Raw genomic sequence first — 18,957 nt, forward strand, 5'->3', positions numbered from 1 at the left:
AGACTAGTTACCCAGTCAGGGTTTACTTCTGGCTCTGTGCTCAGGGATCATTTCTGGTAGTGCTCATTACCACATGTGGTACTGGGGAGTGAAGCCAGATCAGCCTCATGCAAAGCTAGTGTCCTATCTAGCTTTGTATCATTTCGAACCTCCAGTATAGTTTTAAGAACATAGTAATCAAGGGCTGGGAGATGACTCAAAGGAGTGGAGCAAGAGCTTTGCATGTGGGAGGCATGTTCAACTCTGAGCACTGCATGGTCCTCCAAGCACTGCTATTAATGACCCTGAGTACCATGAAGTATGGTGTTGCGTGAATATTCATGCAGTCGGAGGTGCTGAGTCAAGGAATGCAGAAGAAATGTATGTCATGGAGGGTCCAGGTTCTCTCTGACTCTGTGACAAAGGTAGAGAGCCCCATAATCTTCTTTTATTGATCATGGAACCTCTTAAGGGTGAGGGTGCAATATAGTGACCAAAGTCACCAAAGGAGTTACAGGAAGATCATGCAAAGTTCTTCTGCATACAGGAAAACAAGTAATGTAGCATCTGCATACTGACAACAAACAGGTTAAGTACCTAGGATCTACATACTGACAATAAACAGGCTAAGTACCTAGGATCTGCATACTGACAACAAACAGGGTAAGTAGAACCAGGTATCTGTGAGAAAAGGAAGACTGACAATTTTGGTATAATTTAGGAAATTATTTACTAAGGCAGCAAGAGAAGATGTTCAGCCTTCTGATGTTCCAAACCAATGGGCTCTTCCTGGTAGCTCAGTCCAGCCCCAACAGTATGGTCCCCCTCCCCCATCTCTAAAAACACCACTTTGATCAAGTAGGAAAAACTGAAATATCCTGTTTGAATCTCAGGTTGTTTCTTAATTTCGTCCCTCCTTGTATATATTCTCTCTAGTTCAGAATAATAGAACCAGAGGTTTTTCAGGTCATTTCACAATGTACAGGGAATGAAAAAAAAAAGTACAGGAAGTGTTTGGGTTATGAAACATTTCTCTTTCATACTACTAAATAGTTGTATAGCTTACGTGACATTATTCAGGAGTCATGGAAGCAAAAGAAGACCTTGTAGGGCAAACTGGTTTTGTAGAGTTTCTTCCTCTTTTATTCCTCCTTTTAGAGATCTGTATTTAAGCAGAACTGCTAGCAACAGCCAGGGCATTAGAGAATTAAAATTTTTTTTTCTACGTTCCCTTCAATCTTGTGATCCCCCAGATTCCCTTGATCTTTTCCCCTGACTTTAAATCTGTTTCTCCCAAATTCTGTTTATAAGATATATTCTCCCAAATATTTTATATCAAGGATGATACCTCCTATTTTTTCATTTTGTGTCTTTTTTTTTTTTGCTTTTTGGGTCACACCCGGCAATGCACAGGGATTACTCCTGGACCATGCACTCAGGAGTTACTCCTGACGGTGCTCGGGGGACCATGTGGGATGGGATGCTGGGAATCGAACCTGGGTCGGCTGCATGCAAGAGCAAACGCTGTTGCTCCAGCCCTTTGTCTTCCATTTTTAAAAATTCACTCCACGTAATACCCATCTCTTCTTAACTCTTCCTTTCCTTTTTGATCCATACCCAGTGTTCTCCAGGTTGTTTTCCTAATTCAGTGCTAGGGTCACTCTTGGCAGTGCTTGGGGGAATCCTGCAGTGCTGGGGATTAAACCTGGTGCTCAAGCATGCAAGCCACATGTTCCAGCCCTTTTAGTTATCTTCTTGGCCCCTCGTCTCAATTTTTCAAGTGTAAAAAGAATATGCTGAATTATGAATTGCTTCCTTTGTTTTGGGGCTCCATCCAGATGGCTACTCTCATTTCATTGCTTGGGAATTGCTCCTGATGGTGCTCAGGGAAACATTTAATGCCTAGGATCAAATCTCAGCCCAGTGAGCAATCTCTCCAATCCCTCTACTGAATTATTAATCTCTATTTGTATTCACATTTGTTAAAATAATATAATATTTTGGAGAAAATAATATTTTCCTACTAACCTGGAGACAGTGGCTACTCATTTGTCTATATCCCATATACTTTAAACTTTGGAGATGCTGCTGCTGTCCTTAGCACTCTTTTTCTTTTCTTTTCTTTTCTTTTCTTTTCTTTTCTTTTCTTTTCTTTTCTTTTCTTTTTTTTCTCTTCTTTTCTTTTCTTTTATTTATTTATTGAATCACCATGTGGAAAGTTACAAAGCATTCAGGCTTAAGTCTCAGTTATACAATGGTCGAACACCCATCCCTTCACCAGTGCACATATTCCACCACCAAGAACCCCAGTATACCTGCCCTCCCACCCCCACCCCCCCGTATAGCTGATAATTTTCACTTTATTTTCTCTTTACTTTGATTACATTCAATATTTCCACAAAAAACCTCAGTATTATTGTTTGCAGCTCCCCCCAGCCCCCAAATCAGACCTGCTAAAAAGGAAGCATTTTATAATTTGTTTTCCATTGCTGAGAATGAGGAGATATGAGGCCGGTTTTGGATTTCTGTATTTTAGTATTTTAGTAACTAAGTCCAGGGAAATTTCTGCCAGAAATTGCATCATTGCAAGCTCATACCTCTCTTTAGTGGTCCTTATAAGATGGTGGTCGCCACACCTTTCTCCCGGGAAAGGAAAAGCGGAGAGAGAAAAACCTTTCCCCTCCTGGGGCAGCATGGGGCCATGGCTTAGTTCACAGTCTAGAGACATTTCTGCAAGAAGCTGCTGTAACCAAAAGTAGTTTAGCTGGCTTCTGGGATCATGGTCATTCAGCAACAGGCTGCACATGTGCAGCCATTCAGGTCACATCTCGGCGGAGAGCCTGCCTTTAGCACTCTTTACTGTCATTTCTTGTACATTTATCTTTCACCTTCATGTAAAATACTTAAGCTTTTTGAGGATTGTACCACTTCCTACCTTTTATCATTACTCATCTGTCAATTAATCATTCACACACACACTGCTCATAATTTAATGTGACATACGGGCCCCATGTCTTCTCGAAGTGCTGTCATCAGCCTGGATGCCTTCAGAATGATCCACCTGATACAAGATTACTTGGTTTCTTGATAGTTCATTTATTCTTCATTCTATTAATACTCCATTCCATCACATACTCATACATGTGAAGGGATTTGTTGGGGTCTAGGAGATAATTCAAAGAACTTAACATGTGCTTTCCAAATCAGAATCCTGGATTTCTTTTTCTTTTTTTTTTTTTAAATTGCATCACTGTGAGAACAGTTACAAAGCTTTTCAGTTTAATCTCGGTCATACAATGATCAAACACCCAGCCCTTCATCAGTGCACATTTTCCACCACCAAGAACCCCAGTATACGCTCCATCCCACCCCTCCCCCTGCCTGTGTAGCAGATGATTTCCACTTTACTCTCTCACCACTTTGATCACATTCAATTTTTTGACAAAAGACCCACCATTATTATTATTTTTTTTTGCTTTTTGGGTCATACCTGGTGATGCACAGGGGGTTACTCCTGGCTCTGCACTCAGGAATTACTCCTGGTGGTGCTCAGGGGACCATATGGGATGATGAGAATCGAACCCAGGTTGGCCGTGTACAAAGCAAATGCCCTACTCACTGTGCTATCGCTCCAGCCCCAGACCCACCATTATTATTTGGAATTTTCCCCAAATATCAGACCTGCCAAAAGGGTATCATCATTAGATAATTTGTTTTCTGTTGCTGGTTATGAAGAGCATTTTGGATTTCTGATGTTTTAGTAATGAGTCTGGAGGGATTTCTGCCAAAAGCCTCTGGGTAGCGAGATTGGTTTGTGTGCCTCTGGGATCATGGCTATTCCGGAGCCAGAGGAGATCAGTTGCCGTCCCATGAGGCCCCAGTCTTGTCACTGCAGTCTTATACCTGACTGTCCAATAGGCTCTGAAATGGTGGCGGCCATGCGCCGCTGGAGGGAAAAGGCAGAAGGGACAAAGACCTTTTCCTACTCGGGGTGGCACGGTGCCGTAGTTTGATGCTCAGTCCAGATGCATTTCTGTCAAAGGCCACTGGGTTCCAAGATTGGTTTGTGTGCCTCTGGGATCATAGCCGTTCAGGAGCCAGAATCCTGGATTTCATCCCTGGCATTACATGAACTCAAGAGCAGCACCAGGAGTGATCCCCAAGCAACAAGCTGGAATAGCCCTGAGCACTGCTGGGTTGGTCCAAAAACAAAAAAACAAGAACTTTGTTGAGCACCTAAATTAAATGTCACATTTCCTTATATTAGAATTGGAGACATAGTAGCAAGTATAAAAACTCAAACATGGCCCCATCATCCTGGAACTTTCAGTGTAGTGGAGAGAAAAGACATTGACCAAATGATCTCCTGTGTTGTCGCACTGGAAATCTCAAATGACAGTGTCACAGGGATTGTGCTCGGGACATGTGGGGTAGTGCTAGGGACTGAATTTTCAGGCTTGGAAAGAAGGCATTTTGCCACTAAGCTCTCCCTAGGTTCCAATTGTGTTTTTAATCTGTCTCCTCTGTCTAAATTATAAGCTTCATTAAAGCAATGCCTAGAATAAAACAGGTGCTTGGTATTATTTGTAAAGTGGATGAATGAATACGGAAATAAGGTTAATAGCTAGGTGGGAAGTAAGGGCATCTGAATTTTAATAAGATTGAGATATGGGAAATGGGAAAGAGGAAAATGGAGGTAGGAATTTCAGGATAGTCAGAAAGCCCAAAGCTGATGTGAATGAAGAACTTATTTATGGCATTACCAATCTGTGTAGCTGTGGGATTATTTTCCATTTGTTCTCAGGTCAGTTAGATACGTCCATGACTGCTGTCTTCCTATACCCACTGGAGTTAGTATCAGTACTGAAGAAGCTGAAATGTTGTACCATAAAATCTAGGCTGGATAATAAAGAACAGAAAGATGAATCCCAAATACTTCTTTTCTCTTCCTCTTCCTGAATTACCTCGTCTGTTCTTTGGCTTTAGTTTTATTCTCTTTGGAGAGGATAGAAAATTCTTTTCAAAAGCTGCAAGGTCAGTATGATTTGAGCACATAGATCAAAGTCTGCAGAGTAAAGATAGAAATTCAGGTCATATACACAGACTTTTGTTGCATTAGATTCAAGGTCACCCAAAAACCACACAATCAAGATCTATTCTGTTCAATTGATTTTACACTTAGTTTTATTTTATATAACAGAGAGGTATAGAACTATTTTTTTGTTTTTGTTTTGTTTTGTTTTGTTTTGTTTTGGGGCCATACCAAATGATGCTTAAGGAATTACTCCTGTTGATGCTTGAGGGACCATATGAATGCTGCAGATTGAATTTAGATCGGCTAGGCAAGCGCCCTACCTCCTATACTAGCTCTCCAGCCCCTTCTTTTTTTGTTTTGTCAACAAATGGCTATAAGAGAGGCTTTCTGAGCTGCCATTAGGAATCTGCATTGGAGAATAGTGGTAGAGTTGGTAGTAGCTGAGGCCATAAGGGGCCAGGGATGTACGTGAAATTGGCATAGATGAAGTTGAATTGTGGCGGGAAGGTCATATTTTATTATATTTTATGTATTGTCTTGGGGCCATGCCTGTGGTTCTTGGGGGTGGGGAGGGGTAACTATGGAGGTGCTGGGAGATCATGCAGTGCTGGGATTGAACCCAGACCTCCTGGGTGTAAAACAAGTGCTTAGCCACTTGAGCCATCTTTCTATTCCCATATTAATTTGGTTTTATTGAAAGTTTTTTCCCCCACCAGGATTGAACTCAGGGCCTGACACATGCAAGGCAAGTATTTTATTTCTGAGCTATGTCCTTGGCCCTGTACTCAGTTTATTTATTTATTTTTATTTATTTATTTATTTATTTATCCTGGTATATGGACTGGAGCAATAGCACAGCGGGTTTGCCTTGAATGTGGCCGACCCGGGTTCAATTTATCTGTGTCTCTCAGAGAGCCCAGTAAGCTACCGAGAGTATCCCGCCTGCATGGCAGAGCCTGGCAAGCTCCCTGTGGTGTATTCGATATGCCAAAAACAGTAACAAGAAGTCTCACAATGGAGACGTTACTGGTACCCGTTCGAGCAAATCGATGAACAACAGGAGGACAGTGCTACAATGCTACAATGCTATTTCTTTCTTTATTTGTTTTGGTTTTGTTTTTTTTTTTTTTTTGGTTTTTGGGTCACAACCGGTGATACTCAGGTGTAACTCCTGGCTCTGCACTCAGGAATTACTCCTGGTGGCTCTCTGGGACCATATGGGGTGCTGGGAATTAAACCCGGGTCAGCTGCATGCAAGGCAAGTATCCCACTTACTGTACAGTCACTCCAGCCCCATACTCAGTGTATTTTTTTTTTATGTTTTGTTTATGTTTTGGAGAGGTTTGGTGCTCAGGGCTTACTATTTTGGCTCTGCATTCAGGGATTAGTGCTGGCAGACTCAGGGAACCATATGGAATGCTGGGGATCAAACCAGTGTCAGCCATGTGCAAAGGTTCTACCCTCTGTACTATCATTCTGGCCTCCATACTCAAGTTTAATGAAACTTTTTGGTTTTAGGCCATATCCAGGTATGCTTGGGGACTGCTCCCAAGTGTGTTGCTGCGGGGTCCTGTGGTGCTAGGGCAGCGCTCTGACCTCCCACAAGAAAGCATGTGTACTCGCTTTTTGAGCCATTTTCTTTACCCTGAATTGTGATTTGGGGGTGGGGGGTGGATTATACCTGGCAGTGCTCAGAGATCACTTTTGGCTCTATGCTCAGGGATCACTCCTGGTAGTGTTCAGGGAACATTATACTCCATCCCATCACAGCTTTCTTTTTTAACTTACCATAGAAATATTTCTGTGGTTTTATAGCACTAAACCTCACTGTTTTCATTTGCAACATAGCGTATTATAATTACTTTCTATATAGACAGGTATTTAGGTTCTTCAAATATTTCACTAGTGCAGACTACCATATGAAATTCTTACAGTTGAGAAGTTCTCCAGAATATCACGGAATATCATTTATTGGGTAGGCATATGGCTTAGAGTTAGTATGCTTATTCAAAAGAAATATGCCTCTTCTTTGATGCTCAGAAGGACTAAACAATTTTTGGAGGGGATTACCCCTGGCACTGCTCAGGGTTTCTGGGGTTTAAACCTGGGTCTGGCCCCAAGACTAAAATACCTTTGTATGATCTGTCATAGTACATATAGTAGCCTTTTTTTTGGGGGGGAGGGGTGTGGGCTTCTTGGGTCACACCCGGCGGTGTTCAGGAGTTATTCCTGGCTCTGCAGTGAGGAATCACTCCTGGCAGTGCTCAGGGATGCTGGGACTCGAAACTTGGTCAGCTGTGTGGAAAGCAAATGCCTTCCCTGCTGGACTATTGCTCCAGCCTAGTGGCTCTTTTTTATGATTTTTCATTTTGGTTTTGCTGGTAGTGCTCAGGACTTACTCTTGGCTTTGTGCTCAGGGATCATGCTTGGTGTGGTACTTGGGGGGGCCATATGTGATGCCATGGATTGAACTCTCGTCAGCTGCATACAAGGCAAGCACCTCATTCACAATACTATTTCTCTAGCCTCTTCAGTGTGGATTTCCTAATGTTTGACAAAGCTTGCACTGTGCCTGAAAGCTTTCCCACTTGCCACATTTCTTACAGTGATAGGTTTTTTTTTTATTATTATTTACTATGTATTCTCTTATGTCCAATAGAACTGATTTCTTCATAAAGTCTTCCGTGCATTCTACTGATGTGGTTTTTTTACACTGTGAGTTTTCTTATATCCAGCAGAGGATGTTTACCTTTTGAAAGATTTTCCAAATTTCTTTTGGTGATAGCAGTTTTATCCTATATGTGTTCTTTAATGGTTAGTAAGAATTGATCTCAGGGGGCTGGAGCGATAGCACAGTGGGTAGGGTGTTTGCCTTGCACACGGCCGACCTGGGTTTGATTCTCAAAATCCCATATGGTCCCCTGAGCACTGCCAGGGGTGATTCCTGAGTGCAGAGCCAGGAGTAACCCCTGTGCATCGTTGCGTGTGACCCGAAAAGAAAAAAAAAAACCAAAAAACCAAGAATTGGTCTCAGTTATTTTCCACATACATTATACCAATATAAAGGTTTCTTACCAGTATGAGTATCCTGATGTTGTCAAGGATACCAGTTGAGTTATCCTTGAAAGCTTCATCACATTCATTACATTTATTTTATTTTATTTTTTGGCTTTTGGACCATACCTGGCATCCTCAGGGCTTGCTCCTGACGCTGAGCTAATGGATCATATGGGACTTCGAGGAAACTGTCTGGGGTTCCAGGGATCAAACTTTGGTTGGCAACATTCAAAGTGCCCTACTTGTTATACTATTTCTCTACCCTCACATTTATTACATTTAGAAAGATTTTTCTTCATCATGTATTCTTACTGATGAGTGAGGGCTTTTGAGCAACGACTTTTCCTATAATCTTTGATATTTGTAGAGTTTTTCTCTGATTATTTGAAAGAATAGAATTTTAAAATGAAAAAAATATTTTTACATTCATTATAGGAGTTAGCTCTAGAGTAAATTCATCAATGGTTAATAATTTAATGATTGTGAGACATAATACATCTGTATGGTTACTTGCTTATGTGAATTTTATGATGATTTAAAAGAGTTATCCTATACTTTTATGAAAAACATTTATGATGTTTTTCACTAATATAATTTCTGTGGCATATAATAAAGGAAGGTTTGGTGCTGGAGCAGTAGTATAGTGGGTAGGCCACTTGCGTTGCACATGGCCAGCCTGTTTCAGTCCTCAGCACCCTAGGTGGTCTCTGAGCCCTTCCAGTAGTGATCCCTGAGTACTGCAAGGTATGACTCAAAAAAAATAATAAATAAAGGGGGATTTATATTTGAGGATTTTTCCATATTGTAGTGCTCCTTCTCTGTGAAGCTTATTTCCTTCCACCTAGATTTGTATCAGTCATGGCGCTTTTTGTTTACTCTTGTAAAATACTCTGAATTTCACCTTTCAGTTGACATCTTTTTAAAGCCAGTCTTCATAGAAATGGATCTTCTAGCACTTCCCACTAGGTCTTTCTGTTCATTGCTCTAGTTGTGTGAATAATTTTGATTTGGTTAAGAGAAATCCCACAAATATCAGATTCTAATACATTTCTAGCTTCACTGTTGTACATATCTTTCAGTGGTATTCAAATGTCTCTATTCAGTCTAAGCAAAGACCTCAGTCACATTCCCAAATGTTTGTTAATCCTAGACTAGGGCCACCCTTTCTTGAACTGTTTTCCCAGGCACAGACAGAGAATCTTGAGTAAGCCAGTAGTTTTGGAGAATAGAAGGTCAAAATCAAGATATTAGTAAAGTTGACCACATTTTGTTCCCTGAGCACAGCCAACTGTGCTTTCCCCTACACCCACCCACCTCCACCGTGCCAGATGAACTCTATAAACAACTTTAATTTTGGGGGTTTTTTTTGGTGCCATACCTAGTGGTGCTTAAGGGCTTCTTATCATGTACAAGTACCTTTGTAGGCAGTACTTGAGGGACTGTGTGGTACTGGGGATTGAAATAGGGTTAATAATGTACTGGCAAACATTGTAGCCCCTGTACTATCTAATCTATAATTTTCATTTAAAAAATGCTTTGACTTTATCTATGAAAATGGAAGTGAATTAATATTTCAGGAAAATCAGTGCCATGCCTAAAGGAAACCCAGAAGTTTATCCAGAAGTTTAGCCAAAATATTACATAAGCTAATCATAGTAGGTCACTGTTGTACTTCTGTTTATTTCCTAGTGTACTCAGAAATTTTCTCAGAAATTTGTGCTCAGTGTTTGGGGGATGCTCCAGGCAGTGCTCAAGGGACCATTCAGTGCCAGAGGTTTAGTTCTAGATTCCTTATGCATGCTCCAGCCTATTGAGATAGCCTCCCAGGCTTGTTTCTTTCTTTTTTTTTTTTTTTTCATCATGACATGGCTTATCATTAGGAAGTTCATTCTAGCAGTCCATCTCAAGATGAAAAAATTTTTGTTTTTGAACTTCTATGACCGCTTCAGTCTGAACAGAATCAAAGGCCGCCTCCTCCTCCTCCTCCTCCTCCTCCTCCTCCTCCTCCTCCTCCTCCTCCTCCTCCTCCTCCTCGAACCCAGGTCAGCCGCGTGCAAGGCAAATGCCCTACCAATGTGCTATGGCTTCAGCCCCTCAAAGGCCTTCTTTAAATCAATGAACGTTAGACAGAGTGGCATCTTGAACTCTCATGAAACCTCAGTGAGCTTGGTCACCATATGGATGTGGTCAGTCATGCTGAATCCTTTTCGGAACCCGGCTTGCTCCCATGGTTGTCCTTTATCTTGTATTTTGACAACCCTATTCTGGATGACTCGGATGAACAACTTGTAGACGACAGACAATAGGCAGATCGGGCGATAGTTGCTGGTGTCGTGGATGTCTCCCTTCTTGTACAACAGGATGGTCCTGCTGGTTTTCCATTGGGACGGAACCTTGCATTCAGACAGTGTGTGAAGAGCCAAGCCACCGTATTGATGAGTACCGGTGGCAGATTCTTCAGGTGTTCAGGTCTGACCTTGTCTGAACCGGGTGCTATACACTTCTTTACCGACGAAATGGTGTGTTGGATTTCAGAAGGGAGAACGCTGGGAACAGCATATCCATCCTGCGGAATTTGGTATGTGGGCAGGTGGACATGGCTATCGAAGAGAACCGAGTAGAAGTCATGGATAACCTTCTCCATTGCCCTTCTGGAAGATGTGATAGAGCCATCAGGATGTCAGAGGGCAGTCATCTTGGTCATGTAGTTGACAAATGAGAGGCAGGCATTGCAAATACTTTTCTTCAAGTATTGGTGCATCAGCCAATACTACTGCTCTTCTCTCTTTGAGGTGTTCCTTTCCTTTATTCGCTTCTCTGCACAGCTCTTTTTTTTTTTAATTTTTTATTAGTGAATCACCGTGAGGTACAGTTACAGACTTACAAACTTTTGTGCTTGCGTTTTAGTCATGCAATGGTTGAGTGCCCATTTTCCACCACCAATGGTCCCAGCATCCCTCCCACCACCCCCACCCCATCCTTCCCTCACCCCGCCTCTGTGGCAGGGCATTCCCTTTTGCTCTCTCTCTCCTTTTGGGTGTTGTGGTTTGCAGTAGATATTAAGTGACCATCATGTTTCAGTCTAAAGTCTACTTTCAGCCCGCATTTCCTATCTCGAATCGGCCCTCTGAGCACCCTTTATTTGGTGGTCTCTTCTGTATCTGAGCTGCCTTTTCCCATGTTTATATTCCACAAATGAGTCTGCACAGTTTGTGAGCTCGGATGTTAGCTTGTGATTGCCTGAGGTTCGCACCAAACCACGTAGGTGAATGAACTCGAGAGTTTTCAAAGACAGGCATCTTTTTGTGGCTTTCTCACTCTCGGCATTCCTCGCACAGTCATGGAGGTGCTGAACAGTAGATCGTATTCCTCGTCAGTGTTGTCAAGGACGGCATCTTCCATATTGCCTCAATAGTGCCAAAGAGCTCCCAGTTGGTGGTCATTCTGGGAGTTCTCTTCTTAAACTTTGCAGCCCTTTCTCCCCACTCCGTGGAGTAGAATTTTGCATGAAGGAGATGGTGGTTTGATTCCGTTTGGAATTTTGAGACAACAGCGACATCAGTCAGGCAAAACCATCGATTGAATATGATGTGGTTGATTTCATTGTGAAACTGTCCACTGGGAGACTCCCATGTCCAACATTTAGATTCGGCCTTCTGGAACTGTGAGTTATCATGGATGGTCTTGGTCAACATGATGAACTCAGACAGTCTCTTACCCTGTTCATTCCATTCTAGGCCGTGGGTCCCAATGTGGAGTTCTTCAGGTGACCTTGGTCCTATCTTGGCATTAAAATCACTGACAATGACCTTGTAGAAGGTATAGTCTTTATAGAACTTCTCCAGCTCCATGCAGAACTTCTCAATTTCTTCTTCATCTTAGTTGGATGTTGGTGCGTAGATGAAGAAGATAGAAACTGCCGGCAATGAGCCACATCTGTTCAAACGTAAGCGTCCGATTTGGGTTGTTACACATTCGAACGAATTGATGCTCATGGCCAAGTTCATGTTGATAAGGACACCAACACCACCGACAACTCTACTGTAGCATTTTCTGAGGAACAGTTCTTCTTCAGTTTTTAAAATGGCATGATGTGATTGATGCCCTCTCCTCTCGGTCAGTCCAATGACGTCGTTCTTGGTCTTCTGCGCTTGCACCATCAGGTCCTCAATGGATGCTTCTGATGCTAGCGTACATGCATTGAAAGTACAGACAGTCATTTTAGTTCTTCATTTTGGCAGCCTAGTTTGGCCCTGAGATTTTATCAGTCTCTCCTTGCTCATTCTTCCCAATGCTGCCATATTGGGGGCTCTTTCAGGGTCAGGGGAATGAGGCCTGTTATTGTTACTGTTTTTGCCATATTGAGTATGCCATGGGTAGCTTGCCAGGCTCTGCTGTGCGGGTGGGGTACCCTAGGTAGCTTGCCTTGCCCTCCGAGAGGGACGGAGGCTTTTAGGGCGGCTCCTAATTGCCCTTACAGGTGCTCCCAGTCTACTGAATGTAAGCTTTTGGTCGACTGGCATGTTGTAACGATCTGCACACTGACAAACACACACCTGCTTTTGCGTCTCTGGGCAGCACCTGTTGGTTCACTCTTTGCCGGTTGACACCGTTGCCACCCCCCGCCACGATGAGGCGGTGAACCATTGAGGGGTCATCGAAGCCCTAGCCAAACAGGGCGTTCTCTGTACATCAAACTAGCCAAACTCAATACATCAGGATCCTCTGTGAACTGTATTACAGATTCACCACCAGGATCTTACCATTCTACAAGGAAGTGATCATCGACATACAGAGAGGAGATCGGCAGGGTGATACCATTTCACCAAAACTCTTCAGTTCCACCCGAGAACATCATGCGACGACTGGAATGGGAAGGAATGGAAGTGAAGATAGACGGTCGGCAACTATGCCACCTCCACTTCACTGATGACATTGTTCTAATAACACCAAACATTAACCAAGTGGCACAAATGCTGGCCGACTTTGACCATGAGTGTGGAAAGGTCAGACTGCAGCTGAATCTCACGAAGACAATGTTGATGAGAAATGAACTAGTTCCTGATGTCCCATTTGCTCTCACTGGAACGAACATTTCCGAATGCAGGAGTTATATGTACCTAGGTCTAGAACTCAACATGATAAACGACCTGGCCCCTGAATTGTGCGGGAGGTCTTCATTCAGCGTGGAATGCCTTCATGAGCTTTGAAGAAGTGGTTAAGAGGACGAAGAACCTCCTGCTCCGGGCACATCTTTTTGACTTCACCGTTCTTCCTGCACTAACATACGCCTCAGAGACCTGGGCCCTATGAAAACAGATGAGAATGCTAAAGAGGAATTGAAAGAGCTATGCTTGGAGTATCACATTTCACTCAAGTGAGAGAAGGAATCTGGAGTTCCAACCTCTGTCGATGATCAACAATCAAGGATCAGGGATGCTGCCTCGTTTGCCAAGGTGTCGAAAATCAGATGCGCTGGACACATAATGTGATTTGGAGACGACCGCTGGACTAGAGCCATTACCGACTGGATTCCACAGGATGTCAAAAGAACGCCTGGCTGCCCACCTACGAGATGGTCAGACTTCTTTGTCAAGATCCTGAACAATATTCCTCATACTCTCTCTCTACTTTTGGGTATTATGGCTTGCAATACAAACACTGAGAGGTCATCATGTTTGGTCCATTGTCTGCCATGGAGGCAGAGAGGAGATCGGCAGGGTGATACCATTTCACCAAAACTCTTCAGTTCCACCTGAGAACATCATGCGACGACTGGAATGGGAAGGAATGGAAGTGAAGATAGACGGTCGGCAACTATGCCACCTCCACTTCACTGATGACATTGTTCTAATAACACCAAACATTAACCAAGTGGCACAAATGCTGGCCGACTTTGACCATGAGTGTGGAGAGGCGGTGTATACCAGGGATATTGGTGGTGGGGAATGTGCACTGGTGGAGGGATGGATGTTTAATCATTGTGTGATTGTAACTCAAAGAAGAAAGCTTGTGACTGTCTCGCAGTGATTCAATAAAAATTTTTAAAAATAAAATAAAATAGGGGTTGGGGGGCTGGAGTGATAGCACAGCGGGTAGGGCGTTTGCCTTGCACGCGGCCGACCTGGGTTCGAATCCCAGCATCCCATATGGTCCCCTGAGCACCGCCAGGGGTGATTCCTGAGTGCATGAGCCAGGAGTGACCCCTGTGCATCGCCGGGTGTGACCCAAAAAGCAAAAAAAATAAAAAATAAAAATAAATAAATAAAAATAAAATAGGGGCTGGAGAGATAGCACAGCGGGTAGGGCGTTTGCCTTGCACGCGGCCGACCCGGGTTCAAATCCCAGCATCCCATATGGTCCCCTGAGCACAGCCAGGGGTAATTCCTGAGTGCAGAGCCAGGAGTAACCCCTGTGCATCGCCTGGTGTGACCCAAAAAGCAAAAAAATAAATAAATAAATAAATAAATAAAATAAAATAAAATAAAATAAAATAAAAAGGAAAGAAATGTCAGGAATAAAATCAGGGTCATCTGTGTGAAAAGCAGGTGCATTACCTTCTGAACTCGCCCTGGCCCTGGCCCACTTAAAAGAGAATTTTCTATTATTGACTTTAAGAACTCTTAAAATATCTTATACATGAGTTAGTTGTCAGAGGTATCTTTTTATAAATGTTTTTCTTGTTAAAAAAAAAAAAGACCCTGAATGAATGGTTTGATGCTCTTGATGCTCTTCGTGTTCCTGGAGCGAGCAGACGCCATTGGGATACACTAGCACATGACAGGGTCGAATGGAGATGTTACTGGCACCTGCTCAAGCAAATCAGTGAGCAACAGGATGACAAGTGATACAAGTTTTTGAACTATACCTGGCAGTGCTCAGAGCTAACTCCTGCCTCTGTGCTTAGGGATCACTATTGGCCAGGCTCTGGAGACCACATGGGATGCCAGAGATTGAACTTGGGTCAGCTATGTGCAAGGCAAGCACCTTATCCACTGGATTATCTCTCTGATCCATCATGGTGAAAATTTCTGATAAACTTGACCACTGCTTTGGCTGATACTCTGATAAGCAAAACCTTTCACTTTGCAGATAGTAAATGGATCAAACTATACTCTACAAGAAGATCAACGTACTGATCCTCTGATCAGTTTGTGTTGCTTCCAAGTTAGTGGGGTAAAATTTCAGACTGTTTAACTATCTGATACTCAAATCCCGTAATCCTTAGAAATAACTAAGAGCTAAGTGAGGAGATATATGGTAGAACTCAGCCCTCCCTCTAGACTAGTGTTTCTCAAATGGGGACTATATAGCCCCCTTTAGGAGCCTAGGATATTCCAAGGGCACAGTGAAAATTGAATCAGTGTGTGTATGGTCATGGCACTATGGCACTAGACTAGGGGTCCAACCAGTAGGACAGGGGGAACCATAGAAAGAAACAAGGTCAGAAGGGGGCTACAGTGATAAGAAGGCTGAGAAACACTGGTCTAGACAATTTCATCAGAATCACTTTTCAGTTTTGTGAACTGGAGTCCTATGTAAAGGTCTTTGTGGAAGGGACTCATTGAAAAGGGCAGCCGGTGATGCATGCAAAGTAGTACATCTATGAAGCTAAAATATCTGAGCCAAATTCATACTCTTGCTTCTTCTATTCCACTTACTAGACAGCTTTCCCACCCTCTTAAAAACCAGTCTTCAAAATAGCCTCAGATGTTGATGTTCAGGGCTCTTTACAGCGCAGTAGTCGCTGTTTTTATTTCATCTTAAAATATTTTTATTCTTGTTTTTAGATGCCAGTGAGAGCAGGTGCCAGCAGGCGAAGATACAATTTGGAGTTGGCCTGAGATCTGGGGGAGAAAATCACCTCCAGCTTTTTGAAGGAACCTCCTCTCTGCAGTCATGTTGGACTGCCTGCTGCCAGGACTCTGCCTGCCATGCCTTTTGGTGGTTAGAAGGGATATGCATTCAGGCAGACTGCAGCAGGCCTCAGAGCTGCCAGCCTTTTAGGACAGCCTCTTCTAATTCCCTGCTGGTGTTTTTTAAAAAAGCCCAGACTGCAGACTATTCAGACTTTCCACCTGGAGATGATATACCACATATTCTGGGGCTAGATTGGAGCAGGACACCTTGGAGGAGACAGGACTCACGCAAAGCTCCACTCAAACCTGCGATATCTTTGAGTGACCCACAGAAGTTTATCAGGAAGCTTCGGAAGAGAGAGAGTTCCAGTAAAGTAGTTTCACCTACAGTTACACTACCGTCGGAAATGAATGATTCCAAGGAACTAGAACCACAGAATACCAGTGGCTCTGCAGAGGTAAGCATATTGTAAATAAGGAGAGAGAAGCCTAAATATGTGTTTGTACTTGGTACATTTGAACTATGAGCAGTGAAGCTGGTGCTATGGGCAGCACTCATTGGCTGAGGAATGCCTGTACCAAGCTGCTGGGGGTGACATCTTGGTGCTGCCCCAATGTTTGAGGGTTATTTCACATTTGAAATGTTCATGTCTTGCTGGTCTGACCATTGTTTTGATAAAGGCAAAAAGCTGCTCATTAATCTAGTCTAAGATGATTCTTGGCTACAGGTAAGTGTAGTTGTGTGGGTGGGCTCCACCAACGGTTCTGCAGTATTTTGTGCCAGATTGCAAAATACTTGAATGATATGGTTGCAGCCAAGCTCTCCCGCCTCATCTGTCTGTAGTCATATTCCTTATGAGATAGTTTCTATTCCAGTCTGAAGTAGCCACACCTGGCACCACAGAACGAAGGCCTGACCTCTGACATAAATTCTCACCACATTTTGTATATCAAGATTAATAACACCACTTGAGTTTATTCTGGTTTTCATGTTTCTTTATTGTTGTTTTTCATGGGCAAATGGTTAAAAGGAATGACTCATTTTTTGCTCAGTCTCCTTTGGTTACATTGCCTTATTTTTATATTTGTTTTGTCCTAGTTGTTTCTATCAAGTTGAAGCCAGAGTGGGGAGTCTGCTACATTCCAGGCTCTGTTGTTGTGTGTGCTAATTATTGTATTATATCACTTTATCTAATTTTCTTATTTAAAAAAAAGTGTGTTTGTGAGGATCAAACTCAGGGTCTTACACATGCAAAGCAAGTGCTCTACTGCCAATTACATTTTGTTTAATTTTCATGTTAATATTTCCATGCAGATATTATCAGCCCTATTTTACTAGTGAGAAAACTGAGATCCAAAATGGTTAAACCATCAAATCATGAAGCTAATAATCTAGAATGGGAACCCAGGGATGGAACAATACATAGTAGGTAGGGTGCTTGTCATACGTGCAGCTGACCCAGGTTCAATCCCCAGCCACCACTTATGGTTCCCTAAGTTCCACCAGAAGCCTTACACAGAAGCCTTACACAGAGCCAGGAGAAAGTCCTGAACATCTCTGAGTGTGGCCCAGAAACCCAAATGGGAACCCAGATGTTTTATATAAATATATATATATGTGTGTGTGTGTGCGTGTGTGTGTACATATATATACATATATACCTACATATATATAAAACACACACATATACATATGTGTGTGAATATATATATATATATTTAAAATTTACAATAGTAGAAATACTGTCTTAGGTTTAGTATACCGATAAACATCATTGTGTATGTGTGTATATGTGGAATGTTGCTTGGGAAATATGGGGCTGAATGTGGGATGTGTATGTGTATTGCTAGGGATCAAACCCAGGCCTCATGCATGGAAAGCATGTGCTTTACTACTGACCCATACTTTTCTGAGTACTGGAAACAAACAGTGATTAAGACATGGTTTGTGGGGGCTGGAGTGATAGCACAGCAGGTAGGACATTTGCCTTGCACTCGGCCAACCTGGGTTCAAATCCCAGGATCCCATATGGTCCCCTGAGCACCGCCAGGGGTGATTCCTGAGTGCATGAGCCAGGAGTGCCCTGTGCATCGCCGGGTATGACCCAAAAAGCAAAAAAAAAAAAAAAAAGACATGGTTTGTGTACCCTTAAGGAATTTACAAAGACATGAAGATAGATCTGTATCTTTATATATATGTATACAGATATAAATAGATACAGATATAAATAGATACATATGTATATATCACTGTATCACTGTCATCCCATTGTTCATCGATTTGCCCGAGCTGGCGCCAGTAACATTTTCATTTGTCCCTGTCGCATGGTAGTGTAGCCCAATGGCGTCTGCTTGCTCCAGGAACACGAAGAGCACATTGTTACTGTTTTTGTCATATCAAATACATCACGGGTAGTTTGCCAGGCTCTGCCGTGCACATATGTATATATATCATTTATAATGATATATTAATATATTTTTGTATAGAATAGAAGTATGAAAGAAAATGGTTCACCTAGCAGGCAGGTAGTTCACTGTATCACTGTCACTGTCATCCCATTGCTCATCGATTTGCTCGAGCGGGCACCAGTAACGTCTCCATTGTGAAACTTGTTGTTACTATTTTTGGCATATCGAAAACGCCACGGGTAGCCTGCCAGGCTCTACCATGTGGGCGAGAACTCTCAGTAGATACCTCTCCGAGAGGGACGGAGGAATCAAACCCGGGTCGACTGCGTGCAAGGCAAACACCCTACCCGCTGTGCTGTCGCTCCAGCCCAGGCAGGTAGTTAGTAGTAGATATAGGGAGTTATTATTATGTATAGAGATGTTTCTTAGAGGATATATAGGTTTTCACTAGAGGCTAAAGTTGGTTTAAAAAAACATTCTGGAAGGAGTCAGTGTGATAGTTCAAAGGGAAAGTGCTTGTCTTACTCATGGACAATTCAGGTTCTTTTCTCAGCATCACATATTGTTACCCAAGCCCCACCAGCAATGATCCCTGTGCATCACAGAGCCAGGAACATG

The 18,957-nt window shown here is 42.7% G+C and overlaps 1 protein-coding gene across 2 annotated transcripts in view; it reads left to right on the top strand.

Moving 5' to 3' along the window:
- The window catches only part of KIAA0319L (KIAA0319 like), a 123,284-nt gene that overhangs the window by 37,262 nt on the left and 67,065 nt on the right, over positions 1-18,957 (top strand). For both annotated transcript variants that reach the window (XM_055137493.1, XM_055137494.1), the window contains exon 3: positions 15,862-16,388. In XM_055137493.1, the coding sequence (XP_054993468.1) occupies positions 15,862-16,388 (527 nt within the window). The remainder of the gene's footprint in view (positions 1-15,861; positions 16,389-18,957) is intronic.

Source organism: Sorex araneus, chromosome 5 (assembly GCF_027595985.1).
Source record: "Sorex araneus isolate mSorAra2 chromosome 5, mSorAra2.pri, whole genome shotgun sequence".
Lineage (NCBI taxonomy): Eukaryota > Metazoa > Chordata > Mammalia > Eulipotyphla > Soricidae > Sorex > Sorex araneus.